Genomic DNA, 27346 nt, shown 5'->3' on the forward strand with positions numbered 1-27346 from the left:
TTTTGAAAAGTCACATCCTTTATTCCTTCAGGGTTACACGAGTGGACACACGGAAAGGACATAGTAAGTGCTCACTGAACGTTAGCTCTTGCAGGTCTCAGCGGCACACGCCTATAATCCCAGAGACTCAGGAGGCTGAGGCAGGAGGATCACAAGTTCAAGGCCAGCCTCAGCAATTTAGAGAGGCTCTAAGCAACTTAGTGAGATTCTGTCTCAAAATAAGAAAATTAAAAAGGCTGGGGACGTGGCTCAGTGGTAAGTGACTCTGGGTTCAATCCCCAGTACCCAAAATCAATCAATCCATAAAAGTTAGCTGTTGTTTTTTGAGCGAGAACTGAGGAGATGGCCAAGATGAGAAACATGAGTGAGGGTCATGGGGAGAAGAAAAATCCAGAGGTAGAAAAGTCCCCAGCGAGTCAGCGCTCAGCCCCGGGCCTGCCGGTAACAGCAGGAACCATGTTCAGGCAGAGGCCAGGGTCAGTGCAGGAGCCCAGTAGGAAAGGACCCTCGCCCACGGCTTCAGCCTGCAGAAGTTCTTTCCTCAGCCCCAGTCTAGCTGGCAGCTGGCCCAGGACAGAGTGTGGACAGGTGAGAGAGGGAGATGCAGGAGGTGTCCTCACTGCCTTCGAGGGGCGGGTGGTCTGCTGGTTGTAAGCTCCAGAGCTGACCCTGTGACCGGAGGCCTGAGAACCCCGGGCCCTGGGGCCAGGGGCCTGTTAAAAATGGGGGCTGAACTCTACTCCCCCCCCCCCACCGCCAACTCCCAATTTCCACCATGACACAAATCGCTCAAAGGCTGGTGACTTGTGGGCCATTCATCTCTAACCAAGTCCTGATGGAACAAGAGGCCCAAGCCTAGGGGATGCAAAGACGGCCCATTTCTTAAATGATACCAGTCCCAGTCAACATTTTGGTGACATTCTGGTTAAATTTCCCAATTGAAAACGAGCCAACAGACACTCAAACTGGTTGTGTAAATGTTGCTAGACTTTATGTGTTGTCCGACTAAACACTGATGTTTGAACAAAGAAAAAAAAATGGGGGCTGAGAGTCAGAGGCGCTGACTTGCCAATCCTTACGTCTGCTCATCTCCATGGTGTAAAGACGCCCACTCTTCCCGATTTCAAGAGAAACAGGTCCTGGAGTCCAGCCACCGGGAGGGACCAAGGAGTGAGGTCCTGAGATCGTGGTCAGTTAGGAGGCCCGTGCCCTGGTCCCTGAGAGAGTCCAGAGCTGCTCTGTGACCTCAGATACTCCACTTCACCTCTTTGACCTCCAGTCACCTCCAGAGAAGGAAAGAGCACCCGGTGGCCGCCAGCCTGGCGAGGACTGGCCAGGCTGTCCTTCCCAAGCGCTTGCCCAGTCTGAATTCTGGGAGGCCAAGATGAATAAAAGAGGCGGAGGCAGGTTCTGTGACCTCACCCACAGTGACAGCGGTGATCCCTAGGTATGGGACGCTCACCTTGCCCTGTCTGAGCCCCACAATTCCTTCTGACTGTCCCCAGATCTTCACTGAAGAGGGACCAGGGGCCAGGAAACAGCAGTGAACCAGAGACAAAGTCCCTGCCCTCCAGGGACTTGACGTTTTTTAGTAGTGGTGACAGATATTAATCAAATAAGCAGAAAATAGATAAGGCAGTCTAATGTAGGTGTGATTATTATAAAGTGGAGCAGAGGGGACAGAGAGTGGCAAAGGGCACTAGGAAAGGCAGGTGGGCAAGAAGTACCTTTCCCTGACGCAGAGGCCTGAGTGAAATGAGGGAGCACACCACGTAGATTTCTGGGGCCAGAACTTTCAAGGCTGAAGGAGTAGCAGGTGCAAAGGTCCTGGGGTGGGAGTGTGCTGAGGGAGAAAGAGAATGGGTGAGGAGAGGACCAAGCTCTGACAGACAGCCAGGGGCCAGATCACAAAGGGCCTGGTAGACTAGATGAGTAGGACATCAGATGGACTTCTGACTGGATGCCCCTGGAGGGTTGAGAACAGGCCACTGGATCAAGTTTCAGATTTAAAAGAATCTGTGTGCAGAAGGACTGTGGTGTGGCTGGGGGGGACGGAGCTTGGGAAACTTTTTTTGGGGACGCTCTAACATACACACACACAAACAGGCCTCCAAAGCCCTGGAGATAACAGTTGCTGGGATCAGAGAGGCTGAGGTGAGGAGGGGCCCCTCTGGAATGTTTCCTGAAGGTGGAAGCAACTGGAACAAATTATCCCAGGAATGTTGGAATGTGCATAAAGAGCCAGCGAGGAAGGACGCGAGGACCCGAGGACCAGGGGCTGCGGCCTCCTGCTGCGGGCCTGGGGCTCTGTGTGCGTTATCTTGTTTGACTTCACACCAAATCCTGCAAAGAGGCTTTGCCACCATTTGACCAAGAGTCCATGCAGGCTCTGCCCGAGGTCAGGGGGAGCACTCAACAGCACTGGGGTTCCAGCTTTCCTGACCGTCCATAGGGTGCCCCCCCACCGTACCAGCCCTGGGATTTCGAAAGTATTAGCATATGCTTGGCACACAGTCGGTGCTTCAATGATCACTGTTTGCAAAATATTTACTATTAAAGGTCCTTATTTCTTTATATTCATAATCTTTGAAAAGCTCGTGAGCACTACATAGGCACCAACATTTTTAAGATAAACAAAAACCACCAGGCACAGTGGCGCACACCTGTAATCCCAGCGACTCGGGAGGCTGAGGCTTGAGGATCACAAGCCTCAGCCGCTGAGTGAGACTCTGTCTCAAAATAAAAACGCAAAAGGGCTGGGGATGTGGTTCCATGATAGAGCGCCCTGGCTTCAATCCCAGAACCAAAAATAAATAAAATAAAAACACCCCCTCCCCCCGCAGCCCTGGCTACATCAAACACTGTGGGCAGGGACGCTCATGCATCAAGGGTGTGAATGCAGATGGGGTCACCAATGCGGAACCACCACGTCGGTGGTTTTGGTAAAGTTCATCACACGCTCCCCACGCAGCCCAGTGGGCCATTCTAGACATTTACCCTGGAGAAGAGAGACTGTGCTCACACAAAAACCCGGACATGGATGTTTCTAGCTCAAAGCAGCATCTCTCAAAATTGTCACAAGGGCAAGTATCCGAGTGTGGATCTGAAACGCCTCCAAAGACTATGGAGGGGCTCAGAGGGGAAGCCATTGGCTCCTGAGGACTCTGACCTCACCGATGGCTTCAGCCCTGGGGGTCCATGTTGATGGTCTTATTGGAAGGCGACTATTGGCAACCCTAGGAGATGGGACCTACTTCAAGGAAGCAGGTCGCTGGGGGCGTGCCCTGGAAGGGTCCATCTTGTCCCTGATCCCTGACTTTCATTCTCTGTGTCTCTCCTTCTCAGCTTCTCCGTCACCACGTGCTCCTGCTACTTCACCTTGGGCCCCAAAGCCATGGAGACCGTTGACCACGGATTAGAACTTCTGAAACTGGCAGCCAAAACAAACCTTTCCCGCTTGAAGCTGCTTTTCTGGGGCATTTTGTCACAGAGACGAAAAGCTGACACGGGCAGGAACCAGTGTCCTTCAGTGGTGAGCAGAGAGGCAGGCGGCGCTGTCCCCACCTGGGAGAGGACTCCTCAGCCGTGGGAGGCAGCGAGTCCAGGTAGAGGCCGCGTCATGGTGGAGTCTCAGGACACAATGCGGAGCAAAAGAAGCCAGGCTCAAGCCACCAGGATCCCATTTATGTGACACTGGACAGGCCAAAATCATAGGTCAGAAGAGGTTGCCAAGAGGCAAGGGGTAGGCTTGGGATGGCCACACAGGGCAGTGTGGGGGACTTACGGCAGGATGGCGGTGCTGGCTAGTGGCTGTGCCCTTTTTCTAAACTTTGAGGGCTCTGCTAGAAAGGGTGGGCTTGCCATCCCACCCACCTCCGCTCACCCAACACCGTCCTGAGCCCAGGGCCTCGTCCCTCCCCCTGACCTTCCTCCACCACCCTGAACTCCGCAGTGAAGCCACTTCCCATGCAGACTAAACCCTCTAGAAAAATTTAGGGACCAGAGCTCAAGAGCTGGCCTGTCCCCGCTGATCCAACTGCCCCGTAGTCTCTGGTGCGCTGTGACTTGCCCATCCCGGGGGGGGTTTTCAGGTGACAGGCATGGGTGCAGCCTGGATATTGGAATTTTTTTCCAAAAGCTTTCCAGGGAGTCGGGCGCAGTGGCTCACATCACACCTAAAATCACAGCAACTCCAGGGGCCGAGGCAGGAAGATCTCAGGTTCAAGGGCAGCCTGGGCAATGGAGCAAGACCCTGTCTCAGCATAAAGTATGAAAAGGGCTGGGGATGGGGCTCGGCGGTGGAGCGCCCTTGGGTTCAGTCCCTAGTGTCCCCCCACCCCTCACCTTTCCAGGGCATTCTAGAGGCCTAGACTCGGAGGTCCCCAAGAGCAGGAACAACCACTTATTCAACTTTGTGTTTCTAGATACTCGGTAAATGCTTGCAGTGTGTGACCAGAGGCAGCCGCACAGCCCGGAGAGCAGATGGTCACCACAGTGACTTGGGACAGTTACCACTGGCCACCGCTGTGGAGTGCTGGACACTTATTCATTCAGTTAACACCCTCCTCCCCCACCCTTAGGGAAGAAACCCAGCAAGGGCGGTGGAGCTTCTAAGACCCCACAGCCACTAAGAGGCCCCACTGGGTGGGGTCTGCCAGGGCTGGTGGTGGCCTGGACCCCCAACCCCTGGGAGACACTGCCCCCTAGTGCCAGCCGGGGGAATCAGCGGGGCCCAGGTGTGAACTGAGGTCATGACTTACAGGCTGGGTGACCTCGGGCCAGTTACTTAACCTTGCTTGACTACTTTGCTCATCTACCAATGGGGACACTTGAACGGATGTCAAAAAACTGTTTTGGGAGGTGGGGGTGTGGCTCAGTGGTGGGGCGCCTGCCTAGTATGCCACATGCCCCACTCCCCAGCATAAAAAAAAGTCTGTTTGGGGAGGAAGTGACAGGCACTTAGTGCATAGTAAACAATATGGTAGCCCAGCGATCACAGGAAGAGACGGATGAATGACGGCATGAAGCCTGTTCCCAGAGCCCAGGATTCTGGTGGCTGAGAAAAGATGTCCCAGGAGGAAGGCAGTGGGGAGGGTTGTGGGGGGTAAGGTTCTCTCCCAGCTGACTCGAGGTCCATCAGGGCCACCAGATATGTCCCCCTGAAGCCGGGCACAGTGGCGGTGCACTCCTATAATCCCACTCCCTGGGAGGCTGAGGTAGGAGGACACAGATTCTTTTTTTGGGGGGGAGATACCAGGGTTGAACTCAGGGGCACTCGACCCCCAAGCCCCATCCCCAGCCCTATTTTGTATTTTAATTAGAGACAGGGGCTCACTGAGTTGCTTAGCACATCTCTGTTGCTGAGGCTGCCTTTGAATTCAGATCCTCCTGCCTCAGCCTCCCGAGCTGCTGGGATTACAGGCCTGGGCCGCTAAACATTAACTTCTTAAGGCCTTCCTTCATTTTCCTTTTAAATACACACACAAGCGGGTTAGCAAGGATGGTGGAATGGGATGGACATCATTATCCAAAGTACATGTATGAGGACATGAATTGGTGTGAACATACTTTACATACAGAGATATGAAAAATTGTGCTCTGTTTGTATAATAAGAATTGTGATGCATTCCACTGTCCTGTATTTAAAAAATAAAAGCAGTAAAAAAATAAATAGGGGCTGGGGATGTGGCTCAAGCGGTAGCGCGCTCGACTTGGCACGCGTGCGGCCCGGGTTCGATCCTCAGCACCACATACAAACAAAGATGTTGTGTCTGCTGAAAACTAAAAAAAATAAAAAATAAATATCAAAAAATTCTCTCTCTCTCTCTCTCTCTCTCTCTCAAAAACAAACAAAAAAAAGAAACAACATTTTAAAAAAATAAATAAATACACACACATGCGCGTGCACGCACACACGATCTATGCTCTTTCTCACTTTTTTCTTCTGCGGGGTGAGCAGCTGTCCCGTTTGCCTGGAAAGGGAGTGGCTTCCTGGAACTGAAGACTTTCAGTTTTAAGGTTTGAAAGTACAGGCTGGTTGGGCCCCTTATGGGAGCACTTCTCACACTGTGTGCTCTCTATTTCACTTCTTCGTCTTGTTGCCCGTGTCCTTCACTAGAACGTGACCCCCATGAGGGCAGGGACGCTTGAACTTTGCAGGAACTGCGTGTGGTTCCTGCAAGATGCTTGGTATTGTTGGGTGAACGAGTGAAGGGGGCCCGTGGCTGGCCCCGAGAGAGTCGGTCACGGAGCTCCTGTCCTGGGGAAGGAGCCCACGGTGCTCTACGCTGAATCACATCCCCAGCTCTTTATCTATTGAGACTGGGTCTGGCTCAATGGCCCAGGCTGGCCTTGAACTTGTGACCCCCCTGCCTCGGGAACCACTGGGATTACAGGTGTGTCCCACGGCACCTGGCTTGTTGGGCTTTTTAAAACCACCTGCAGGGGAAAAAATACACACCCTCCAAACGGGAAGTGTCCTCCGGCCAGAGGCCACCCTGGCCCAGGGTGGGTCAAACACCTGTGACTTGTCCATTCCTCCCCACGCCCTTCCCATCAAGGGCAGAACCCAGCAAGATGGAACTGCCCGGAAGAGCCAGGGGCCCAGGCCCAGGCCACTGCTGACCACTGCCACCCCCTGGTGGTCTCCTGTGGAAAAGCAGCTTCCTCCTCGAGTGGCTCATGGAGGGGCACAGATATAGGTACCAACTTCTTTCTTCACCCTTTCCCTCTCTCCCTCCCTTTTCTTGGCTCTTTCTCCCTCCTTTCCCTCTCCCACTCTCCTCCCTGCTCTCCTGACCTTACTGTTCTGCTATCTGATGGAAAAATATCTGACTTTAGTCCCCTGACTCTGGCATTCCTGAGCTGTGTGAACTTAAGCCAGTCACTAACCCTCTCTGGGCCAGTATCCTCAAGGGAAAAATGGGGACCGCAATCCTTGATGATAAAAGGAGATAATCCACATAGAACACCCAGCACAGTGCTAGGCCCTCTAGATGTTTATCAGTATTGCTACCATCCTGCTGCTAGACCATTGGTAACAGCTTGCTATCTTCACCCACGTACCCCAGGCTGCACCCTAGACTCCTGTGGGTACTCCTAAAAAAATACCCAGGTCTCCCACATCCCAAGCCAAGTCAATGAAAATCTTGGGTGGTGGACACAGACATTGATAGTCTTTATTTTTAATTTTTCTTCCCCCCATACTGGGGACTGAACCCAGGGGCACTGTACCACTGAGCCACATCCCCAGCTCTTTTTTTTTTTTTTTTTGAAACAGGGTGTCGCTAAGTTGCCCAGGCTGGCCTCGAACTTGTGCTACTCCTGCCTCAACCTCCTGAGGTGCTGGAATCTTGGGGTGTGCACCAGGACGTACTCCTGGTTGATTTTTTTTCTTAGAATTTGTTTTAAGTTTATTTTCCTTTTAAGTAGCCTCTACATTTTAGAGAAGTTTTAGATTGCTCAACAAAATTTATCATAAAATACAGAGAGTTCCCGTACTGGTTGATATTTTTTAATCTTAAAATTAACATGTGGATATATTCATCAGTATTTTTAGTTTTATTTTCATTTTGGCACTGGGGATTGAGCCCAGGGGCATTTTACTACTGAGCCACATCCCCAGCCCCTTTTATTTTTAAGTTTGATACATGGGGTCTCCCGAAGTTATTTAGGATCTCACTAAATTGCTGAGGCTGGCCTTGAACTTGTGATCCTCCTGCCTCAGCCTCCTGAGTGGCTGGGATTGCAGGCGTGGGCCACCGCGCTGGGCTCACCAGTACTTTGGTAAAGCAATCCAGCTTGAGAGCTGCACTAAGAGCACCAACAACTCTGGATTACCCGGACTTTCCCAGTTTTAGCACTGAATGTCCCATGGCCCAGGGACCCCTTCTGCCCTGGCAAATTGGGACAGTTGGTTCCCCCTTCTCAAAGGAATGGACCCATATTTTCTTCTTTTTCTCTCACTTTTTTTTCTTTCTTTCTTTTTTTTTTTTTTGGTTAAGGGGGATTGAACCCACGGGCACTTGACCACTAAGCCACACCCCAGCCCCCTTTTCACATTTTTATTTAGAGACAGGGTCTTGCTGAGTTGCTTGAGGCCCACTAAATGGCTGAGGCTGGCTTTGAACTCCATCCTCCTGCCTCAGCCTCCAAGCCTCTAGGATTACAGATGTGCACCACGTCCCCTAAATGCTGGAACAGGACGTGTGGCCGGTGGTGGCTCAGTCAGACAGGTCCCTGTCATCAGTCACTCCGGGGCTGCAGCCCCCGGCTGCCTGTTCCATGGCCCTCACCCAGCGGCCCTTTAGCTCCTCCGTCTCGGCCTTGAAGGTGTAGAGCTGGCCCGACTGTTGCAGCTGGAAGGCCCTGGGGTCCCCCTGGGGCCCAGGGGTCACCTGGTAGCCCAGCAGGGGGATGGAGGTGTGGGCTCGCATGTCCTGGGGGAGGAAGGAGAGGTGGGCTGCCACCCCACCAGCCCTCTGCCCTGCGCCAGAGCACACACTGCCCCTGAGACCCCAGGGGGGTCCCCCATAAAGACCTGGCCCTCAGAGGGGGAAGGACACCTGCTGTCTGGCTCCAGCTCAGATTGGACTCTGGGCCTCGGTGTCCATCTGACAAAGGGGCCAACCCTGCCCTGTACCGTGGGGAGGCCAGACCCGGGCAGGCAGGTGGTGGCCTTACCTGAGGAGCCCCATAGACGTAGAGCACCAGGGGGTCATCGCGGGGGATGACACACCAGCCCCGGGGGCCGCTCTTGCCCCACTTGTCCCCGAGGAGCTGCAGGAAGCTGCACATCAGACTCTGGCCGGGCCCGGGCGGGGCGCCTTTCTGGAAGCAGAGAGGACAGTGGCACCAGTGTCCTGGACGCCACAGGGAGGCCTGGGGCTGGACGACTCCCTGTTTAATCTTTGAAGCAAGGAGGGGTCATTTGCCCCAGGGACTCAGAAATGTCACACCATGTGCCTGCCTATGTCACCAGGCTGGCCAGTGGCTGAGCTGCATGGAGCCCCGACGGGACCTGACCCGAAGCATGTGTGCCCATGGGGGGCAGGGGCCGGGAAGGCTTCACCCCTGGTGGGATGCCCCAAGGAACAGAGTTGGGGCCTGGGCAGGGACCAGGCCTGGAGGGACAGGGGGGATTGGGCGGGAGCCAGTGTCCGTGGGAAGGACCAACTTGAACCTGGGTGCAGACAGCTCCTTCTCATCTCCTAGGGACATGGCGTCCACCTGGCCTTTGGGGGGTGCGACCAGGATCTGGGCTGGGTGACATGGTATCTGTGGAACACAGCTGGGACCCCATAGGGGGCCTCTGTGGGGGAGGGGAGGGGCTCGGTGAGGCCCCGAGGCAGTGGACAGAACGTACAAAAGTGTGGGGCAGGTCACCCTCTGGACCTGGGTCTCCACGGGAGAGGCCCCGCTGGTCCCTGAAGTCCCTTCCAGCTGGTGGACCCTGCAGTCTCTCAGGACTTCAGGGTGGACAGAGCTCAGGCTCTGCCTGTCCTGGAGCCTCAGTGTCCCCATCTGTCCAGTGGTGTCTGAGACACCTCCGAGGACGGTGGGGCAGGCCTCGGGGACGTGGGCAGAGACACAGAGGCGCTTCTGTGTGGTGCCAGGCCCCCGGTGCCCGGCTGGGGGAGGAGAGGAGGGGAGGTGTGACCGCACTGCCCCTCAGCACCCAGGACCCGCCCAGCAGGGACCCCAAGGTCAAGGGACAGGAGGCCCCACCTCCAGGATGCCCCGCCTCCTGTCCCTGTCCTCGGGCAGCACGCTTCCCGTGAGGAAGGTGAAGCAGTCCAGGCAGACCCTGCTGGGCCGGTTGCCGTCGTACTTGAGCTCGGCCTTGTAGTCGGAGCACCGGGCGCACACCACCTGGGGGACACGGCATCGGTCAGCGGGCGGGGACAGGAGAGCCATCGGGCTGCAGGGGCAGAGCAGAGCTGGTCCCCCAGGCTGCCAGGCTCTGGGTCTGAGGCTGTAGGCCTGAGGCCTGGCCCCTCTGCTGGGGCCCCAACTTCCCCCCTTTCATGGGGGGGGCGGGACTCTGGGGGCCTTAACCCATTCACTTATCAAAGTGCTCTAAGTGAAGGGCCAGGGCTCTTGTCCTCGTGTGAGGGTGACAGCAGGCCCAGAGGGGGCAATGACTTGCTGAGGGCCACACAGCAAATTGGCAGCGCAGACCCTCCACAATCAGGGTGTGTCTTTAAAATCCCTCTGTTTGCTTTGGGACTCATGCAAATTTTGCCTTCTACTCCATCCCAGAGTCCAGAATGTTCTAATAGAAAAAATGATGGGCCAGTTGTTTTACCTGGGAAGAGATGGAGCGCGCGCTCGCACACACACACACACACACACACACACACACACCCCGCCCCGAGTCCATCACTGAGAAGCCCCAAAGGCTGCTGTGGATCAGGCTGGGGAGACCAAGGGAGCCAGGTGTAGGGAGACCCAGGAACAGCACCCAGCAAGATGGGCAGCCAGGAAGGGGGTGCAGGAGCAGGGGCGAGAGGAAGGGCCCGGGAGGGGCGTGTGCGCCCAGGGCAGTGCTGAACGTCCCTCCCTGGCAAGCCTCCCGTCTGGCAGCCGGGGAGACGGAAACCAGGCACCTGGGCCACCGAAAGGATGAGTCACCGACTCCCAGGGCGCAGAGATGTGCTCGGGCACGAGAGGCCGCGGCAGCCAGGGCCCCACACAGAGGCTCTGGCTGGCCTGGGAGTATTTTATTTTTGTTGAGAGATTTAAATCATTTACTATAACTAGTAAATATTTTTCTGCTTCACCAACTTCTAATTTTGCAATTCTTCAAAACTACAGGCAAATTGGAGCTTTTTTTTTCCCCCTGTGGTACTAGGCATTAAAGCCAGGGCGCTCAACCACTGAGCCTCATCCCCTGCCTGGTCTCGTTGAGTTGCTTAGGGCCTCACTAAATTGCTGAGGCTGGCTGTGAACCCCTGATCCTCCTGCCTCAGCCTCCCGAGCCTCTGGGATTCCAGGTGTGGGCCACCTTGCAGGCCTCTTCCCTGTGTTTAGGGACTCCTTACACAGGTGCGAGTGTAGATGGATGAGACTTTCACTTACAGAACAGCAGCGAGTCCCCAGACCTCTCCTATTTGGCGGGTGCATGTGACTCAGGGCTTGCCTGCTGTGTGTAGGTGTGTCCTCGGTCCTAGAAACTGACCTCTGTCCTGATTGCAGTCTAATGTATTTGGGGAACACCTCCTTGACTAGCCCCAACCTGTCCTGTGCACTCCTCCTGTGCCCCAGAGGTTGTTAAAGACGGAGGTTGCCTTGGGCTTCTCTGCTTGCAGAGTAGATAGAGGGGACATGCTGTGACAGGGACGGGCTCCCACAGAGCAGCAGGTGCACCAGGCGCAAAGCAAGAGGTGTTGGTGGGGGTGGGGGCTGCCCTGGCTCCTGAGCCCAGCTGAGCACCGACCCTTGGGAAATGGTGGACAGACGGCAGGTGGGAGGACAGGGTCAGCTCCCAGGTCCTTTTACTAATGGGAGCTTCATTTCCTATCTATGAAGCGGGGCTTCTCAGCTGAGCGCTGCTGGGGCTGCACCAGGCCGCCTGCGCCCAGGCTCGGGGGCTGGGCAGCAGCTGGCCAGGAAGGAGCCCTGGTTGGACGTCGGGGCGGGGGCGCTGGCGGGGGCACTCACGTAGCCACAGGCCCTGCAGTGGTGACGCCGGCGGGTCAGGGCGTTGAAGGGCTCCTGGCAGCGCATGCACATGGTCACCATCTTGTCCCGCACCCACTGCGGGGCTCGGAGGCCCAGCTCCTCAGACTGCAGCTGTGGGGCAAGGAGGGCTGGGCAGCGGCGCTGGAGGAGATCTGCGCAGCGGGGTGTCCCTGGGGGCTTCCACTTGAAACTGACTGAACTCATCAAGCCTTCGTGACGGGTTACTTACTACAATTCTTATTTTACATGTGAGAAAACTGAGGCCCAGAGAGGTCCAGTCACTCAGCAAAGTCACCCAGCAAGCTCATATAGGAAATCAACTCCCAGATAGTCTCCCTAACCCACCTCACTTGCCTCCCCGGTCCCATGGGCTACGTTTCTCAGGTAATTTCAAATCCTAAACTTGCACTTGGCCGGCAGCCAGAGCTGGAGTCTCTGTCCCCTTCCCTGGGACACTGCAGGGGGCGGCCCCCCAAGGCAGTTTTTGCTAGTGGGAAACTTTGTCTCGGAGTCGCTGACTGGGGAGATGTTGGGAGGAAGGGTGGCTTCAAATCACTCCTGATGGGTGACACTCCCTGTCCCTTGGAGCCGGCCAGGGTGGAGCAGAGAGGGAGCTCATGGGAGGGGGCTCCACGGAGGGGGCACAGGCTTCACCAACCTGCTCCGGGGCGTCGCCCTCGGGGCCCTGCACTGCAGCCTTGAAGGTTTCATTCCGCTTCTCAATTTGGTCGATGGCTGCTTGGCAGGCCTGGGGCGGAGGGCGGAGAGGGGGTGTCACTGAGGAGCTGCAGGGAGGGCTCATCTCCTCGCCCACCCACAAACCAACAGACCCAGCAGAGAAACTAGCCCCAGAGTACAGATGTAAAAACTGAGGCCCAGAGAGGTTAAGGGACTCGCCCTAGGATTTCCAGCAAGGCAGAGAGAGGCAGCAGGATTTGAACCCAGGGCTGACTCCAAACTCCACAGACAGACCAGGGAGCAGCTGGGCACACCCGGATTCTAGGGTCAGAGTCTTAGGAGCCCTGGAGCGTTCCCATACCTGTATCCAGGAAGCCATTTCCTCCTGGGACCTGCTCAGAAGGAAGGTGCTCATGGGTGTCCAAGGCGCGCGGCCGGACCCCTGCCTGCCCCCCCCCAGCCGCTCCTACCGCGCCTGCAGCTCCAGGGTGCGCTGCTTCCCCGACACCAGGAAGCAGTGGGGGAACTCGGCGTCGGGCAGCTCCCGCACCTGCAGGCAGGGGGGACCAGTCAGCCCTGTCGCTCTGTGTCCCCTCCGCAGCACGGCGGAGAGAAGGGAGGTGGGTTGTGCCCAAGAAGCCGTTCACATTCGAGGACAGGGATGGGGAGCTGGTCCTCCACCTCCTTAGTCCTGCCCAACCAGCAAAAGGCACCTGTCGCTGGGCCCCCTCTAAGCCAAGCGGCCTTGAAGCTCCGGGAGTCCCAGCTCCGGTGGCCCAGTGTAGAATGCAGGTAACAGCCCCCCACAAAGCTTCACCCCAAATGGAAACTGGGTCCCCAAACCAGGCGGGTATGTGAGGGCTTAGTGCACCATTTTCTTGGCTTAAAAATGTCCATAATAAAAAGGCTGAAGGAGGCCGTGGCCCACGCCAGTGATCCCAGAGGCTCGGGAGGCTGAGGCAGGAGGATCCCGAGTGCAAAGTCAGCCTCAGCAATTTAGCGAGGCCCTAAGCAACTCTGTGAGACCCTGACTCTAAATAAAAAATAAAAAGGGCTCAGTGGTTAAGTGCCCCTGGGTATCCCCAGGACCAAAAAAAAAAAAAAAAATATTAAAGAAAATAATCTCCGCAGCAACTTTGGAAGGCAGACATTACCATCCTCATGGAGGAGGAGATGAGGACACAGAGACCTGCCTGAGGTCACACAGCATCGAAATGGCAAAGTAAGGGTCACAGCTCAGGTTTGGGGAGACCAAAGCTCAGGTGGGAGAACATCTCTCCACCCCAGCCCTGGGTCCTGGCAGCGCAGACCTCCCGGGCCCCGGGGAGAGGGTCACAAAAGAACCTAGACACACCTGAGCCTGTGCCTGCGCCTGGGAAACTGGGGTCTGATGCCACCTGACCCTTGAGCCCTCTGCCGTGCCTCGCAGTGGCCGGGACTTCACACGTGATGGGGGGGCACCGCATCCCTGACAGCACTGACCCCGAGCACATCCTTCCCCCCAGCAGGCCTGGCCTCGGCCCCAGAGCCAGTGTCCCCTCTGCTAGGGCCTGCAGAGGTTTGGACTTGCCGCCCTGGGCCCCGGGGAGGCCGCCAGGCGGTGAGAGGCGAGGTGGGGGGAAGAGAGCCAGGGAAAGCCACCCAGCAGCCTGCGCTCAATCAAGGACAAAACAGGGCTGGGGGTGTGGTCAGTGGCCCTGCGTCAGGTCCCCTGTAACACCCCCCAAAAGAAGGGGAGCTGGGAACTCCTGACCTGAGGGTCGAGGTCCCCCCTGAGATGCTCACAGAGCCTCTGCTGCACCCAGCCCCACCCAGCCCCGGGTGTGGTCACCGCGGAGCCCCGCTTGCCCACACAGTCCTTTGTCTTCATTGGTGAAAGGACCCCCTTCCTCCAAATGACATCTGTTTACTGACATCTGTTGGCAAACTGGCATAACATCCAGATTTTGTTGGAACAAGACATTTGACTGCCATCTGCCGGACACTTCTCACTATAAATATGCCATCTACGCTACTGTCAGAGTCGGCCAATGAGCAGTCTGCTGCAGATGGCACCCTCTCAGATGAGGTATCCTGTGCAGTGCACAGCCTGCACAGCTGTACATGGAGTCCCTGAGGGGCTGGACCCATAGTCCTTCCTTCTTTGCAGACTGGCCCTATGCAGGATGGCAAAACATTAAGACCAGGTGAGATTGTGGAGTCAGCTGACACACCAGAGGGAGGCCAGCGTGTCGTAGAAGGTCGGTGAGAGCCATCTTGATCGTTCAAAACCAGACGGCTTCTTCTAAACCTCAGACTCAGAAAATGGTCCAGCATAGACATGGGGCTGTGGACAGCTCAGCACCTGCCATACCAGTACCATCCAGGAGAGGGTGCTGTGTGGCCGCTAGAGGGAGACAAGCTCACCAGCCACCAAGGACATATTTTCTTTCTGGTGCTGGGGATGGGCCCCAGGACCTTGCACACGCCAAACACGCACTCTACCACCAAGCTGCACCCCACCTCTACGAATTTTCTCTTTATGTTATGTGTCTGTTTCTTGACCTTTCTGTCAATCTCTGCCTCCTTCTCTGTGCCTGAGTCTGTGACAAGATGCCACCCACGGAGGATCCCACAGAGACACCCTTGAACACATCCCGGCCTCTGGGACATTCTGGCCACTTGGGGGTGGAAAGTTAGATCCCCGGGGGTGATGACACACTCCTCCCTCAGTCAGCTCAGGGTGGGGATGGGCTGTGAACCCCCAGGAGGTGCCCATGACCCCACGGGCCATCAGCGCCTGCAGGCTGTGCCCACTGCAGACAATCTAGCGTGGAGCAGGGGGATCCCCAGCTGTCTCAGGGCCCAGGCTCCAGACTGGAGCACACCTGCAGCTCGGGCAGGGTGGGGGATGGGGACATGGAAGGGTCGAGGGAGGCCAGGCCCCTGCAGTTCCAGCCCTGGCTTCAGGACACAGTGGGCTCAGAGTGGTGCCGTGGTCAGGACGGATGGCTGCCACTTCCTCCTCAACGTCTGAGATTTGGCCACAGACTTCACGGCTCTGGGCAGAAGCCTCACTTGGGAACTTTCAGAGTGGGGATTAGACCACAGGCTCCAGACCCAGGTACGCTTGGGGCTTTGAATCCAGGTTGTCCAAACCAAGATTTGCCGCAAGCAAAACACTTAACCAGAGTCTTGGTTTTCTTATCTTTCTCAGCGGGATCAACAGTAGTTGCACTCACACTCAGGCTGACTTTGAAAGGTTATTTCCTGCAGCTGACAACTGAAGACAATCTACACAGCCCTGAGCAGAACACTGGTTGAGTAAATTGCAGCCCACCCACAGTGGAATACTATGCAGCCACATAAAAAGATGAGGCAGCTCTAATGTGCCAAGGGCAACACTCTCCAGAACTACTAGTGAAACAATCAGGGTGCAGGGCCATGGCCATGGTAATAGTATGTATGTGCAAAGAGAAGCCAAGGTGACTTCAAGAGGGGGGACAAGGGGACAGGGCAGGGAGGAGACTGCTCATTGTATATATATTTTTATATTGTTTGATTTTGAAATATGTATTATCTGATTGTTAGAGAATGCAATTAACATCAGCAGCAGCATTATTGTTATTTTGGGCAGCACTAGGGCTTGAACCCAGGGCTTCCTGCATAGAGGCCTGTGCTCTACCTCTGAGCTACATCCCCAGCCTTGATTATTTTTTGAGACAAGGTCTCACCAAGTTGCTCAGGCTGGCCTCGAACTGGGAATCCTCCTGCTTCAGCCTCCCAGGTGGCTGGGATTACTGGTGTGCGACACTGAGCCTGGCTTATACAGACATTTTAAAGGGCTGGGACGGCAGCTGGAGACGCAGCCCAGGGGTGGCGTCCTTGCCTAGCATGCAGAGGCCCTGGCTCACTCCCCAGTACTGCCCGGCCCTGCTCAGACCTGCTGACTCAGAACCTGCAGCCACCACGCCACCAGGGGCCTGGAGGGCACGTCACTCCTTGAAGCCTGTGGACCATGCCCCACCCCTCGGGCCCAGGAAGGGCCCCTGCAGGAGGCTGGTCCCGCGGGTGAGCTCTCCCTCCAGCTCCTCCAGCCCCGCGTGCTGAGGACCACCAGCTCCCTCACCGCCCAGGACCTGGGTCACCCCGGGGCGCTCTCCCACCCTGAGCCCACTTTCCGGCAGAGCCTCTCACCTTCATCCCGGCCACGTCGATGCGGGTCCTAACCTGGAACTGGGCGCCCACCTGGATGACCCTGGGCACGCAGTAGAGCAGCATGTTGTTGAACTGCGGGGACAGGGGCGGGGTGAGTGCGTGGGCGGGGCTTCCCAGGGTAGGCGGGGCTTCTCAGGGTAGGCGGGGCTTCCCAGGGTAGGCGGGGCTTCCCAGGGTGGGCGGAGCCACTGACCCAATCCCCTCTGGTCACTCTCTGGCCTAACTCCCTGGACTTCACAGAGGAGAAGGAAGGGGGCTGTCTAGCCCCTGCCCCACTGGGATGGTGCTGAAGGTCACCTTACCTGTGGGCCTCGAGGGAACAAAGCCAACCTCAGAAACCTACTAGGCTGTCCTCAAGGGGGCATAGGGCCCAGGGCCTTGGGGGAGGGAGGTGGGACCACCTTGCCAGATCTCAGGGGAGCCCCTGGCTTCTTCAGAGTGAAGAAGGCAGTTCTTCCTGGTAGCTAACCTAATGCCTTCCTGCTGTGCCTGTCCTAGAACAGGATTAACACTGGTTTGAAGCCAGTTCAAACTCCAACAGTTTTGTTTGCTGGGGCATCTCTGGGAAGATTGTAGTTAGAAATTCTTGAGGCCCAGAGGTAGTTCCTGACCTCCTAAGTCACCAGGCATCATAGCACAGTACAAAACACGGGTCTTCCCTGCCGCCCCCCGACCCTGCAGTGCCAGGTAGTGGCCAGACAGAGGCCACCTGGGCCAGAGGAACCGGGAGCTCCCCTCCCCAGGGTGGGAGGCTCCCAGCAGCCCCTACCAAGAAAAGGTAGCGCTCCATGGGGTCGCTGCGACGGAAGGAGATCTTGAGGACCGGGCCCTCGCGGAGCAGGTGGTTGGAGGGGTCCACGATGTCGTCGTCGAGGCCCAGGCGCTGGTACACCTCCCACAGGTCCTGCAGCCGCTCCTAGGGGAGGGGCACTTCAGCCAGGCCAGCAGGGCCCTGCTCTGTGGAGCCGGACGGGCGGGCGGCTGGCAGTGGGCAGGCGTGGATCCGGCCACAGGAGGCAGGACAGGCCCAGGGGTCCCCGACGCGCTCGCCCAGGGTCGCGCTTACCATCTCGGCGATGGCCGCATTGGAGTGCTGAGCCGCAGAGAAGATCATGTCCAGGGCTTCTGGAGAGGAGGCAGGCCAGGGTCATCCCCTGACAAGCTGGGGCTAGGGGCTGGAGGCTGGGATGGGAGGCCCTCGGGACCTCCAGCACTGCCCCTGGGCGTCCTGCACAGGCGGTGTCTGGATGGCGCAGGCCATGGAGGGTAGGGAGACTAGAAGGGACCCGAAGGCAGCGCAGTTTGGCTTTGGTGACTCCCTGTTGCCTGAACAAAGCCGGAACAGTGGGAGAAGCACAAGGTTTGGCACCCTACAGCTCTCCTCCTTTCCGGCTGTGTGACTTTGAGCAAGTCACTTCAACTCTCTGGGTCTCAGTGACCTTTTTTGACACACAATGGCTCGCGGTATGGATAATGTCCATAAGGTCTCAACCACCGTTACTGATGATGACGATCCTACAGTCATATTGTAGGTGCTCAGTAAACAGGTGGGCGTGCCCCCCCCCCCCAGCCCTGGCTCCTCACTCTGGGCGTCCGCGCGGTCGGGGGCCTGCGCCGGCAGCTTCTGGACGTACTCCCTGAGCAGCAGCTCGTAGCGGGGAACCCTCTGCACCGGTTCCAGCATGTGGTGCTGCAGGGTCAGGCTCCCAGAGGCCTCGCTGCTCTGCGGAGGAGCAGGTGGGCGGGCGTGGGGCGGGCGGGAGCCGGGAGACGCCCAAACCCCAGCCAGGCTCCCCTCCGGCCTCACCTGGATGCGGGCGATGACCTCCTGGAAGGGTGGGGACTTGTCGGTCCAGGTGGCCAGCAGCTCTGCCGCTCGCCCAAAGTTCTTGACGTACTCGCTGTACATCTTCAGGAACGGGGCCAGTTTCTGGATCACGTCCCCGATGCGGGGCGTGGCCGTCCTGCGCAACGACACCCAGGGATGGTCCTCAGCCTGGCCACCTCCTCTGTGGACTCCAGTTGGGCGGGGTGGGGCCTGCTCCCTGAACAGCCCTGGGCTCTGGTGGTGTGGGCGGGCTGGTCCCCCAGGCGCCCCCAGGACAGGCGTCCTGTCCCCTGGCCCCCACCTCCCCAGCGCTAGGCCTGCCACAGGGCTGGGCGACTCCTCCATGCTTGGTCGTGGAGCATGACCAGGGCCCTCCCTCACCTCAGCCCTTTCCACTCTCACAACCCTGCGGGTGGAAAGAGCCTTTAGCCCATCTTAGAGATGAGAACAGGAGGCTCAGAGGGTAAGAATGTATCCACATGCTCCCAAGGCAGGGCCTGGGGGTCATTCAACCCAGGGACAGTAAGAAGCCACCCCGGGAGCTGGCCTGCCTCAGCTGCATTTCCACCACATCAGTCACTCCCGCTGTCCTTGGGCCAATCACGTGGCCTCTCTGTGCCTCAATATCTACTCTGAAACAAATGGGAATGATGGTAGGTGGACTCATAGGGTTGCTCTCTCTCCCTCTCTTATGTGTGTGTGTGAGTGTGTGGGGGATACTAAGGATTGAACTCAGGGACCCTCTACCTCTGAGCTACATCCATGTCCCTTTTTTTTTTCTTTTGAGACAGAGTCTTGCTAAATTGCCCAGGCTGGCCTTGAACTTGCAATCCTCCTGCCTCAGCATCCTAGGTCACTGAGATTATAGGTGTACACCACCACACCAGCGCTCGCTTTCTCTCTCTCTCTCTCTCTCTCTCTCTCTCTCTCTCTCTCTCTTTCTCTCTCTTTGTACCAGGGATTGAACTCAGGGGCACTTAACCACTGAGTGCTATTTCGTATTTTATTTAGAGACAGGGCCTCACTGAGTTGCTAAGGTCTTGTTAAATTGCTGAGGCTGGCTTTGAACTCAAGATCCTCCTGCCTCAGCCTCCAAAGCTACTGGGATTACAGTCATATATACCACCGCTCCCAGCTTATAGTTTATTTATTTTAGCGGTAGATGGACACAATACCTTTATTTTATTTATTTATTTTTATGTGGTGCTGAGGATCGAACCCAGGGCCTCACACGTGCTAGGCGAGCACTCTACTGCTGAGCCACAGCCCCAGACCTTAAAATATTTACTTTAATGGTGATTACAAAGTAAAACACATATCTGTAATAAGGCCCCTATCTATTGACCACCAGTCGGTGACCTTCTCCTTTACCGAAGACTTCCAAGGACACTTTGGACATCATGGCATTTCTTTGGCAAAATATATAAAGCAAGTGACTTTTTCCATGAAATGGTGGTTACCTCTGAAAGCAAAGAGGGTTTCTCGTGTGACCACAATGTGGCCATCGAGTGGCCGCTGATTCCAAGGTTGGATCAGTTACCAGACGTGAAGTCCAAGGCCAAGGTCAGTGTGGCTGCTCCACAGCCTCCAGCCCCACCGCCCCTTCCTGCGCACACCTGTGCCTGTCCCTCCCTCGCCCTGGGGAGGGACCACCATGGCCACACAGCGGGCACAGGCCAGGCTTGGCGGCCTCACCAGTCCTCCAGGCGCCGCTGCAGTTCAGGGAGGAAGAAGCGGGCGTGGAACTGGTGGATGGAGGAGATGTTGGAGAAGATGAGCCGGACCACGTCCTCGGGGAAGGCCTTGCTGCCCTGCGCCTCCCGCAGCAGCTCCTGGAAGAACACCTGGGGCCGCCACCCTGGGTCACCGGCTGCTGGGGGAGCGCCCACCGGCCCACCCGGGGGAGGCAGCCCAGCCTGGGGAGAGGGGCCTGGGGTGCTGAGGGCTCTGCCCCTTGACCTCCCAGACTCCCGCCCGCAGTGGCCCTGTGGGAGGGACAGCAGGGAAGACTGCTCTGGCCACTTCACAGTTTTGGGGATGTGGGGATTTGGCCAAAGTCTGATGCCTGACTAACGTAGGCCCGTCTGGGGTCTATGGAGTTCTCGGACCTGAGTCACCAGGCCGAAGCGCCCTGGGCTGAGGGTCAGCCATTTGGCCCTGTGGCTCTAGGGCTCCTTAAGGAAGTCAGGGTGTCCATGGGGGATGGCAGGTGAGGAGCCCGGACAGGCTGGGAGGACAGGCCAGGGGACAGGCCGGGGGGACAGGCTGGGGGACAGGCTGGGAGGACAGGCTGGGAGGACAGGCCGGGGGGACAGGCTGGGAGACAGGCCGGGAGGACAGGCCGGGAGGACAGGCTGGGAGGACAGGCTGGGAGGACAGGCCAGGGGACAGGCCGGGGGGACAGGCTGGGGGACAGGCTGGGGGACAGGCTGGGGGACAGGCTGGGGGGACAGGCCGGGAGGACAGCCTGTGGGCGCTGGCCTGGCCACCAGGGATGTGAGGGGAGCGGGGATGAGGGGCTCATCCCCACTCTCTCAGCCTCCGGCCACAGGGTTCAGTGGCTTCAAACCCAGGGCTCCTAGCCCTGCTCTGAGGACAAGGGCGGGTGGCGGGCAGGGGACACTGGTGCTGGGCCGGGGGTGCTGGCCACTGGCCTGGTCCAGAAGGTGCAGGCGAGCCACGTAGGCCTGCTCCGTCTCCAGCAGCTCCCGGACCACCTTCTTCTCCTCGGGCTCCTGCAGGGACGGGAAGAGGAGAGGGGAGAAGGGAGCTGGGGCGCCTCTGGTGAGCCCTCGGTTTGTCACCATGGAGCACCCTCCGCTGTTCCAGCCATCCCCAGGGCATCTGGGCTGGCCCTGGCACCAGGCCATCAGAGAACCTGCAGATGGAGGCTGAGCCCGTGCTGGGTTTCAGAAGGGCCCCCTGAACCCGGCAGCTCCCTCGGGAGCTGGGAGTCACCACCTCAAGAGAGGCGGCTGCCTGATGGAGGGACCTCCAGGGGAGGCCCCAAAGAGGGGAGACTGGAGGCCACACGGAGAAAGGCAGCTCCTAGAAGCCCAGCCTCGGCTGTCCCTGCCCAGGGAGCAGCTCACAGGTTGAGCCACCCTGGGCATTCCAGCCTGCGGCGCCACCTGCCTGCGGCCACGTGAAAGAGACCTTGTTAGAGACTAAGGTGCCAGGGATGGTGGCCCACACCTGTGATCGCAGCCGCTTGGGAGGCCGAGGCAGGAGGATCGCAAGTTCAAAGCCAGCCTCAGCAATTTAGCAAGGCCCTAAGCAACTCAGCAAGGTCCTATCTCAAAATAAAATATAAAAATAAAAGTCTCAGGGCTGGGGTTGTGGCTCAGTGGTACAGCACTCGCCTAGCACGTGTGAGGGGCTGGGTTCGATCCTCAGCACCACATATAAATAAATGAATAAAATAAATGTATTGTGTGTATATATATATATTTTTTAATTTAAAGATAAAAGACTGACCTGCGTCCCCACCACACCCCAGCTCCCTGCTGAAGGCCTCACCTCCAACAGCTGTAGCTGTAATTTGGCAATGGGGGCCCTGAAGGAGGTAATTAGGGTCAAGTGAGATGAGGAGCACGGACCCTAAACCAATAGGATTGGAGTCATTTTAAGAAGAGAAGGGACCACTGGAATGTGTATGCACAGAGGAAAAAGGCCTCTCGGGGACACAGTAAGAAAGTGGCCATCTACAAGCCAGGAACAGAGGCCTCCCTAGAAACCACCCCCCCACACACACCTTGATTTTGGACTTGAGTCCCCAGAACTGTGGGAAAACACCTTTCTGTTGTCCAAAGCACACAGCGGGTGGGATTCTGGCAAGACAGCCTGGCAGACTGATGCAGACCCCAACCAAGACCAACAGAAGACTTGTCCTGCAGCATGCTGGTCACCCCAATAAGGTCATACTAGGCCACTATGTTTGGGGTGTCTGCTACACAACATTTGATCACCAGAACACACCACTGTGATCATCCATCATAAGGCACAGAGAGGTTAAAGTGACTGCCCAAAGTCACACAGTGAGAAAGAGGAAGAGCAGGGTGCAAGCCCACAGAGCTGGCTCTGGAGTACAGTCCTATGTATTGTCCCCCCCGGCCCCGATCCACAGTCCAGGAAACAAATCTGTAGGAGAGAGGTGACCCACTTGGGACCAGACCCAGTGTTAGTTTAAGGACAGGAAATCAGCACTCAGACCTCCATTTCTGGTGTGAGACTGGTGCCCCCTCCAGAGGGTAAACTGAGGCCACAGCTGTGAAGCATCCCAAGTTCACAAGGTGAAGACTGTTCCAAGCCCTGTGACCTTGAACAAGTGTCTTAAGCTTCGATTTCCTTGCCTAAAAGACCAAAATTGAACCACCACCACCACCCCGCCACCCAGGCTCTTGTGAGTCAACATGCACATATCAGAGACAGCATTTGGACTTTGTGTTTTGGGGACTGGCTTATTTCACTTAGCATGATAGCCTCCAGTTCCATCCATTTGCTAGCAAATGCCATAATTTAATTATTCTTTATGGCTGAGTAATATTCCATTGTGTATAGGTACCACATTTTCTTTATCCATTCATCTATTGAAGGCACACCAAGGTTGGTTCCATAGTCTAGCTACTGTGAGTTGAGCTGCTATAAACATTGAGGTGGCTGTGTCCCTGCAGTATGATGATTTTAAGTCCTTTGACTATATACCAAGGAGAGGGATGACTGGGTCAAATGGAGGTTCTACTCCATGTTTTCTGAGGAATCTCCACACTGCTTCCCCGAGCGGCTGAACCCATTTGCAGCCCCAGCAGCAATGTCAAGGGTGTGCCTTTCCCCACATCCTCGCCAACACGGGTTGCTCCTCGTGGGCTTGGTGATTGCCATTCTGACGGGGGTCAGGGAGGCATGGAATAACGGGCAGGTGGGGAGAGTCCAGGGGCTGTAGCCATCCCGGGCTGGTGAGGGGGGACCGTCCAGCTTCTGGCTGATCTCTGATCACACAAGCCCCCCGCTGGGCTCTGGCGGGAGACAGCATCTGCGGAGGCGGTCAGGGGAGAGGCCCAGTGCTTACCTGTGGCACTGCCCCTGCAGAGTCCCCAGGCTGGCAAGGTCTCCGCCAGGCCCCACTGGACAGCTTGTTCTTCAGGGAGCTCAGACACCTCCTGCTCACGGTCCTGGGCCCAGACTCGGGGGTCTCCCCGACATGCGGCTTCTCCCATGGCTCTGGGGATGGTGGCTGGGCCTGGTCTCTGGGCGCTGTTCCCGGGGTCCTGAGAAAGGAGCAGACCCAAGAGTGTCCTTGTCAGAGAACAGGGAGAACCGCAGCCTGTCCCCGTGAGGGTTCGGGGGGTGACTGATGTCCATTTCTGGTGGGCAGCGGCTCCCGAGCGCCCGGCACTCCGGAGAAACTTGCCAAGTAAGACTTCCACGTCTCTCCCGAACCTTGGAGGGAACTTCAGTCTTCAAGATGAGTCAGTGTGCCCTGTTTTATTCTCTGGGGAACTACATACTTCCCTGTTTGAAATGCAGTCGAATTCAGAAGACCCTCCCCCTTCTACAGACAAAGCTTATTAGTTGGCTCTTCTCAGATCACCCTGCGCCTCACCCCTGCATCAATAACTGATACATGGAGGGAAGGTGGGAGCCATGGAGTGATCTAAAGTGAGGGCAGACCTGCTAAAGCTCAGATGGGACCTTGGCTCCCCACATGACCCGCTGAAGAAAAACCAGGCTAAGAGCAGATCCCCTGCTCCCCCAGGACAGGGCTTCCAAGGGCAGCTTGGCTACCCTGCGTTCTGGGTCTGCTGGTCAGTTACATTCTGTAGATGAGGGACATAACCACCCTCACTGGATATGTCCAGTGACATGGGCTGTGCCCCATCTCCCCTGGCATGGAGAGGCTGTGACCACAGCGCAGAGCAGGCATTGTTATGAGAAAGAGGCTGGAGCGTCACGGGTCAGACACGTACGCAAGCTCCAACTCTGCAGGAAAGGATTCTTATGATTCCCATTTTGTAGCCATGGAAACTGAGACACAGGAAAGACAGGGACTTGCCGCTTGGATGCGACAAAAGTGGGATTGGGATCAGACGGGCCGGTCCTGAGCCTTGGCCCTGAGCTGCTTCTCATCTGCGTAAAGGAGAAACAGGTCCAGAGAGCCATGGTGACCTGCCCCAGGCCACCCAGCCGGTGGGTGGCAGAGGGATCAGGGGGCCAGGCTGCTGCCCCAGGACTCTCAGCCCTCCCCGGCACCCCAGAGCTGCTTCCTCAGCCTCTCGCCTGCAGCCTGGCCGGGCCGCCCGGGCTTTCTGTTGTACACTCGGGTTCAGCTTCTGCATTTCTCTGCCTGCGCCAGGCCCACTTCTGCTTCCTCCTCACCCCGGTTTCCCATCAGCCGAGCCTTGGAGCCCCCCGAGAAGCCCGGGCCAGGCGCTGGTGGGGCGCCCCTCACTCAGTAGAGGCTGGTCACCCTCCTGGTGGCACCTGTTGGGTCGCCATTCAGGTCTCAGGGCTGCCCGCTCCTTCTAGGGTGCTGCTGGGCAGCCGCAGGGTGCCCGGGGGCTCCACTGAGGTCACCCCACACCTGGCATGCTGGCTGAGGCCCGCGGCCCCCACACCCGGGGCTGGGTGGGCCAGGAAGGCGGTGCCTGAGAGCTGTCCTCGGTGCTGAGCGGGACGAGCTGGGCCAGGACCCTGGGAGAGTCAGGGCAACGTCACCCAGCTCAGGTGGCTGCAGGGCCCCCTGGGTGGATCAGGCCCACGGGAGGCTCTTCCTGTACAGCACCTTGGCCCCTCCTAGGACGTCTCCTGCCCACGACCTTGCACCGTGGTCACTACAGGAGCTTAGCATCCGAACACGGGTAGCCTCCTCCTCCTCCTCCTCCTCCTCCTCTCGGGTTCCCACAGGTGCTGAGCCCCACTCCCTTCTGGGTGGGGGTCCGCTCACCTCCCCCAGCTGGGGAAGAGTCCCTGGCTGGCGGCTGCGGGAAGACCCCCTCTGGGAACCGCTCTCTGAGAGGGAGACCAACAGACTAGTCCCTGGGCGGTAAAATCCCAACCAGACCTCTGCCTCAGCAGGGACAACGGAGGGCCACCACCCCAGAGCTCCCTGGCGCAGGCCAGCCCCTCTCTCCTGTTCCTCTCTCCTCTGGTTGTCCCCAGAGCTCTCCACAATAGACCTCCTGCAGCAAATCCCTTCTCACAGTCTCCTTCCAGGGGACCCGACCCCCGGCTGATGCTAACACAGGCCTGGGCTTGGGGAATGTCTGCTGAGTGGTGAGGGCCACGCACTCTCACACACACACACACACACACACACACACACGCACTCCCACACACACACACATGCACCCCTTGCCAGGCCACCAGGGACCTCCCACATCTGATCCTGCCTGTTCCCTTCAGCAGAAGCCTCAGCATTGCCCCAAAGCACAGCAAGCACATGGACTGAAAGCAGGGGCGTCCCGGGGTCTCTGTTTCCTCATCTGTAAGGTGGACACAGAAGCAGAGGCCGCGCAGCCCAGGTTGGCCGTGAGGATGATCATGGCACGAAGGGGGCGCAGACGGTGCCCTTGGGCAGGCTGTCCGTCCGTCCACCCTGCCTCGCCAGGCACAGTCCCCGCTTCTCTCTCCGTTTCAATGACGTCCACTTTCAGTTTCGATGTGTCCTGTGGCAGTGACCAGCTATAGGTTTGCCCTACCCACAGGGAGGAGATGCTCAGGAAGGATTAGCTATTACTTCTGGGAGGTGCTGGAAGGGCAGTGGGTGGGGTCTGCAGCCCCGACACTGCCCTTGTCCACTCCCCCCATAACGACACTGGTTTTTGGTTTTGGGTTTTTTTTTTTTGTGGGGGAGGTACAAGGGATTAACCCAGAAGTTCTTAACCACTGAGCCACATCCCCAGCCCTTTTTTGTATTTTATTTAGAGACAGGGTCTCGCTGAGCTGCTCAGGGCTTTGCTAAATTGCTGAGGCTGGCTTTGAACTCAAGACCCTCCTGCCTCAGCCTCCTGAGCAGCTGGGATTTCAGGCCTGTGGCACCAAGCCTGGCTCACACTGGTTTTAACTCTTCCAACACACGGGGCTCTGTCATGGTGCCGCGTTCCTGGACCCCAATTGCACTCTCTATGCTCCAAGGGACCCATGACCAAGGGTGTGGGTGCTGCCCAGACAGGAGGATGCCCAGGGCAGGACCCCCCAGAGCGCTATTCGCAGAGGGGGCTCAGGAGGCCCTGGAGCATGTGCCGCTGGGCACAGGACGGGAGGGCTGCCTGCCTGACCGCAACCCTCCCCCGCAGCCCAGTACCTGCTGTTCTCAAACACAGTCACCAGGTTGGACACAGAGGCCAGCTTCTCCTCATTTGCCGGCTCCATCCCGCCGGCCTGCAGGGGGGTCCTGAAGTAGGGACGGGGACTTCTAGCAGCAGACTCAGCCACCCTGGCTTGGGGATGCGATGGACTAGGACATCCTGGAGTGGGCTCCCATCTTCCCACGGGCTCAGCAGGCCGGCTCCTGGCTTCAGAGTGAAGAAAGAGGAAGTGGTCCCAGGGCCGCCTGCAGGGAAAGGCCCTGTCCCCGAGTGGGAGGGGCCAGCAGGCCCCACCCTCCCCATGGGGCTGATGTCCCCCTCCTGGGGACCCCAGGTCCAGAAGCCACCCGCAGGGGGCAACAGGGCCAGGGGTGGATCCTGGAGCTGGACCCCGGGCTTCCTTCTGTGTGGAGTGGCTCTGGCCAGCCACGCTGGCCCTGATGGGCCCCAGGGGTCTTCCCTTTGGCCCCTCTTCCAGCAACTTCTTCTCTGGACCTGCCCCTCTTCACTGCTGTAAGGAAACTGCTTGTCCTCAGAACTTGATCACAAACCTGCCCAGGGCTGCCCAGGAGGAGCTCGTGGCCGTCCCACCTCCTTACTGGGTGCTCACAGATCAGCCGTCACTGTCTTCCCCTTGTGGCCCCCAGGGAGGGCA

General features: G+C 57.5%; 1 protein-coding gene across 5 annotated transcripts; it reads right to left on the reverse strand.

Annotated features, from left to right (window-relative positions):
* Window positions 1–27346, reverse strand: Fgd2 (FYVE, RhoGEF and PH domain containing 2). Of its 5 annotated transcripts, none has more exons than XR_011707744.1 (17): window positions 26688–27204; window positions 23454–23652; window positions 21040–21120; window positions 20081–20229; window positions 18365–18521; window positions 18142–18280; window positions 17624–17682; window positions 17327–17473; window positions 16537–16629; window positions 12831–12910; window positions 12722–12752; window positions 12341–12430; window positions 11662–11793; window positions 9727–9870; window positions 8683–8829; window positions 1728–3693; window positions 1–1217 (listed from the first exon to the last, which is right to left on the reverse strand). XR_011707744.1 is itself a non-coding variant. In XM_027943595.2 (17 exons), the coding sequence occupies exons 2-17, from the start codon at window positions 26753–26755 to the stop codon at window positions 8223–8225; spliced, it is 1932 nt and encodes a 643-aa protein (XP_027799396.2). In that variant the 5' UTR covers window positions 26756–26898; window positions 27243–27346; the 3' UTR covers window positions 7498–8222. The 5 variants fall into 5 exon arrangements, 4 of the variants coding, with proteins under 4 accessions (XP_027799398.2, XP_027799396.2, XP_027799397.2 ...); XM_027943595.2 differs by lacking the exons at window positions 1–1217; window positions 1728–3693 and adding exons at window positions 7498–8438; window positions 27243–27346 and having other exon boundaries at window positions 26688–26898; XM_027943597.3 differs by having other exon boundaries at window positions 1–3693.

The sequence above is a fragment of the Marmota flaviventris genome, chromosome 6, assembly GCF_047511675.1.
Source record: "Marmota flaviventris isolate mMarFla1 chromosome 6, mMarFla1.hap1, whole genome shotgun sequence".
In the NCBI taxonomy this organism is placed as follows: Eukaryota; Metazoa; Chordata; class Mammalia; order Rodentia; family Sciuridae; genus Marmota; species Marmota flaviventris.

Coding starts and splice junctions, on each gene's coding strand:
- Fgd2 (XM_027943595.2), bottom strand. CDS start 26,755: ATGGAGCCGGCAAATGAGGAGAAGCTGGCCTCTGTGTCCAACCTGGTG. Junction 12,753..12,830: donor ACCCTGGAGCTGCAGGCGCG/GTAGGAGCGGCT, acceptor CCTTCTGAGCAG/GTCCCAGGAGGAAATGGCTT. Junction 8,830..9,726: donor GGAGGCGGGGCATCCTGGAG/GTGGGGCCTCCT, acceptor CTCTGCTTCCAG/AAAGGCGCCCCGCCCGGGCC.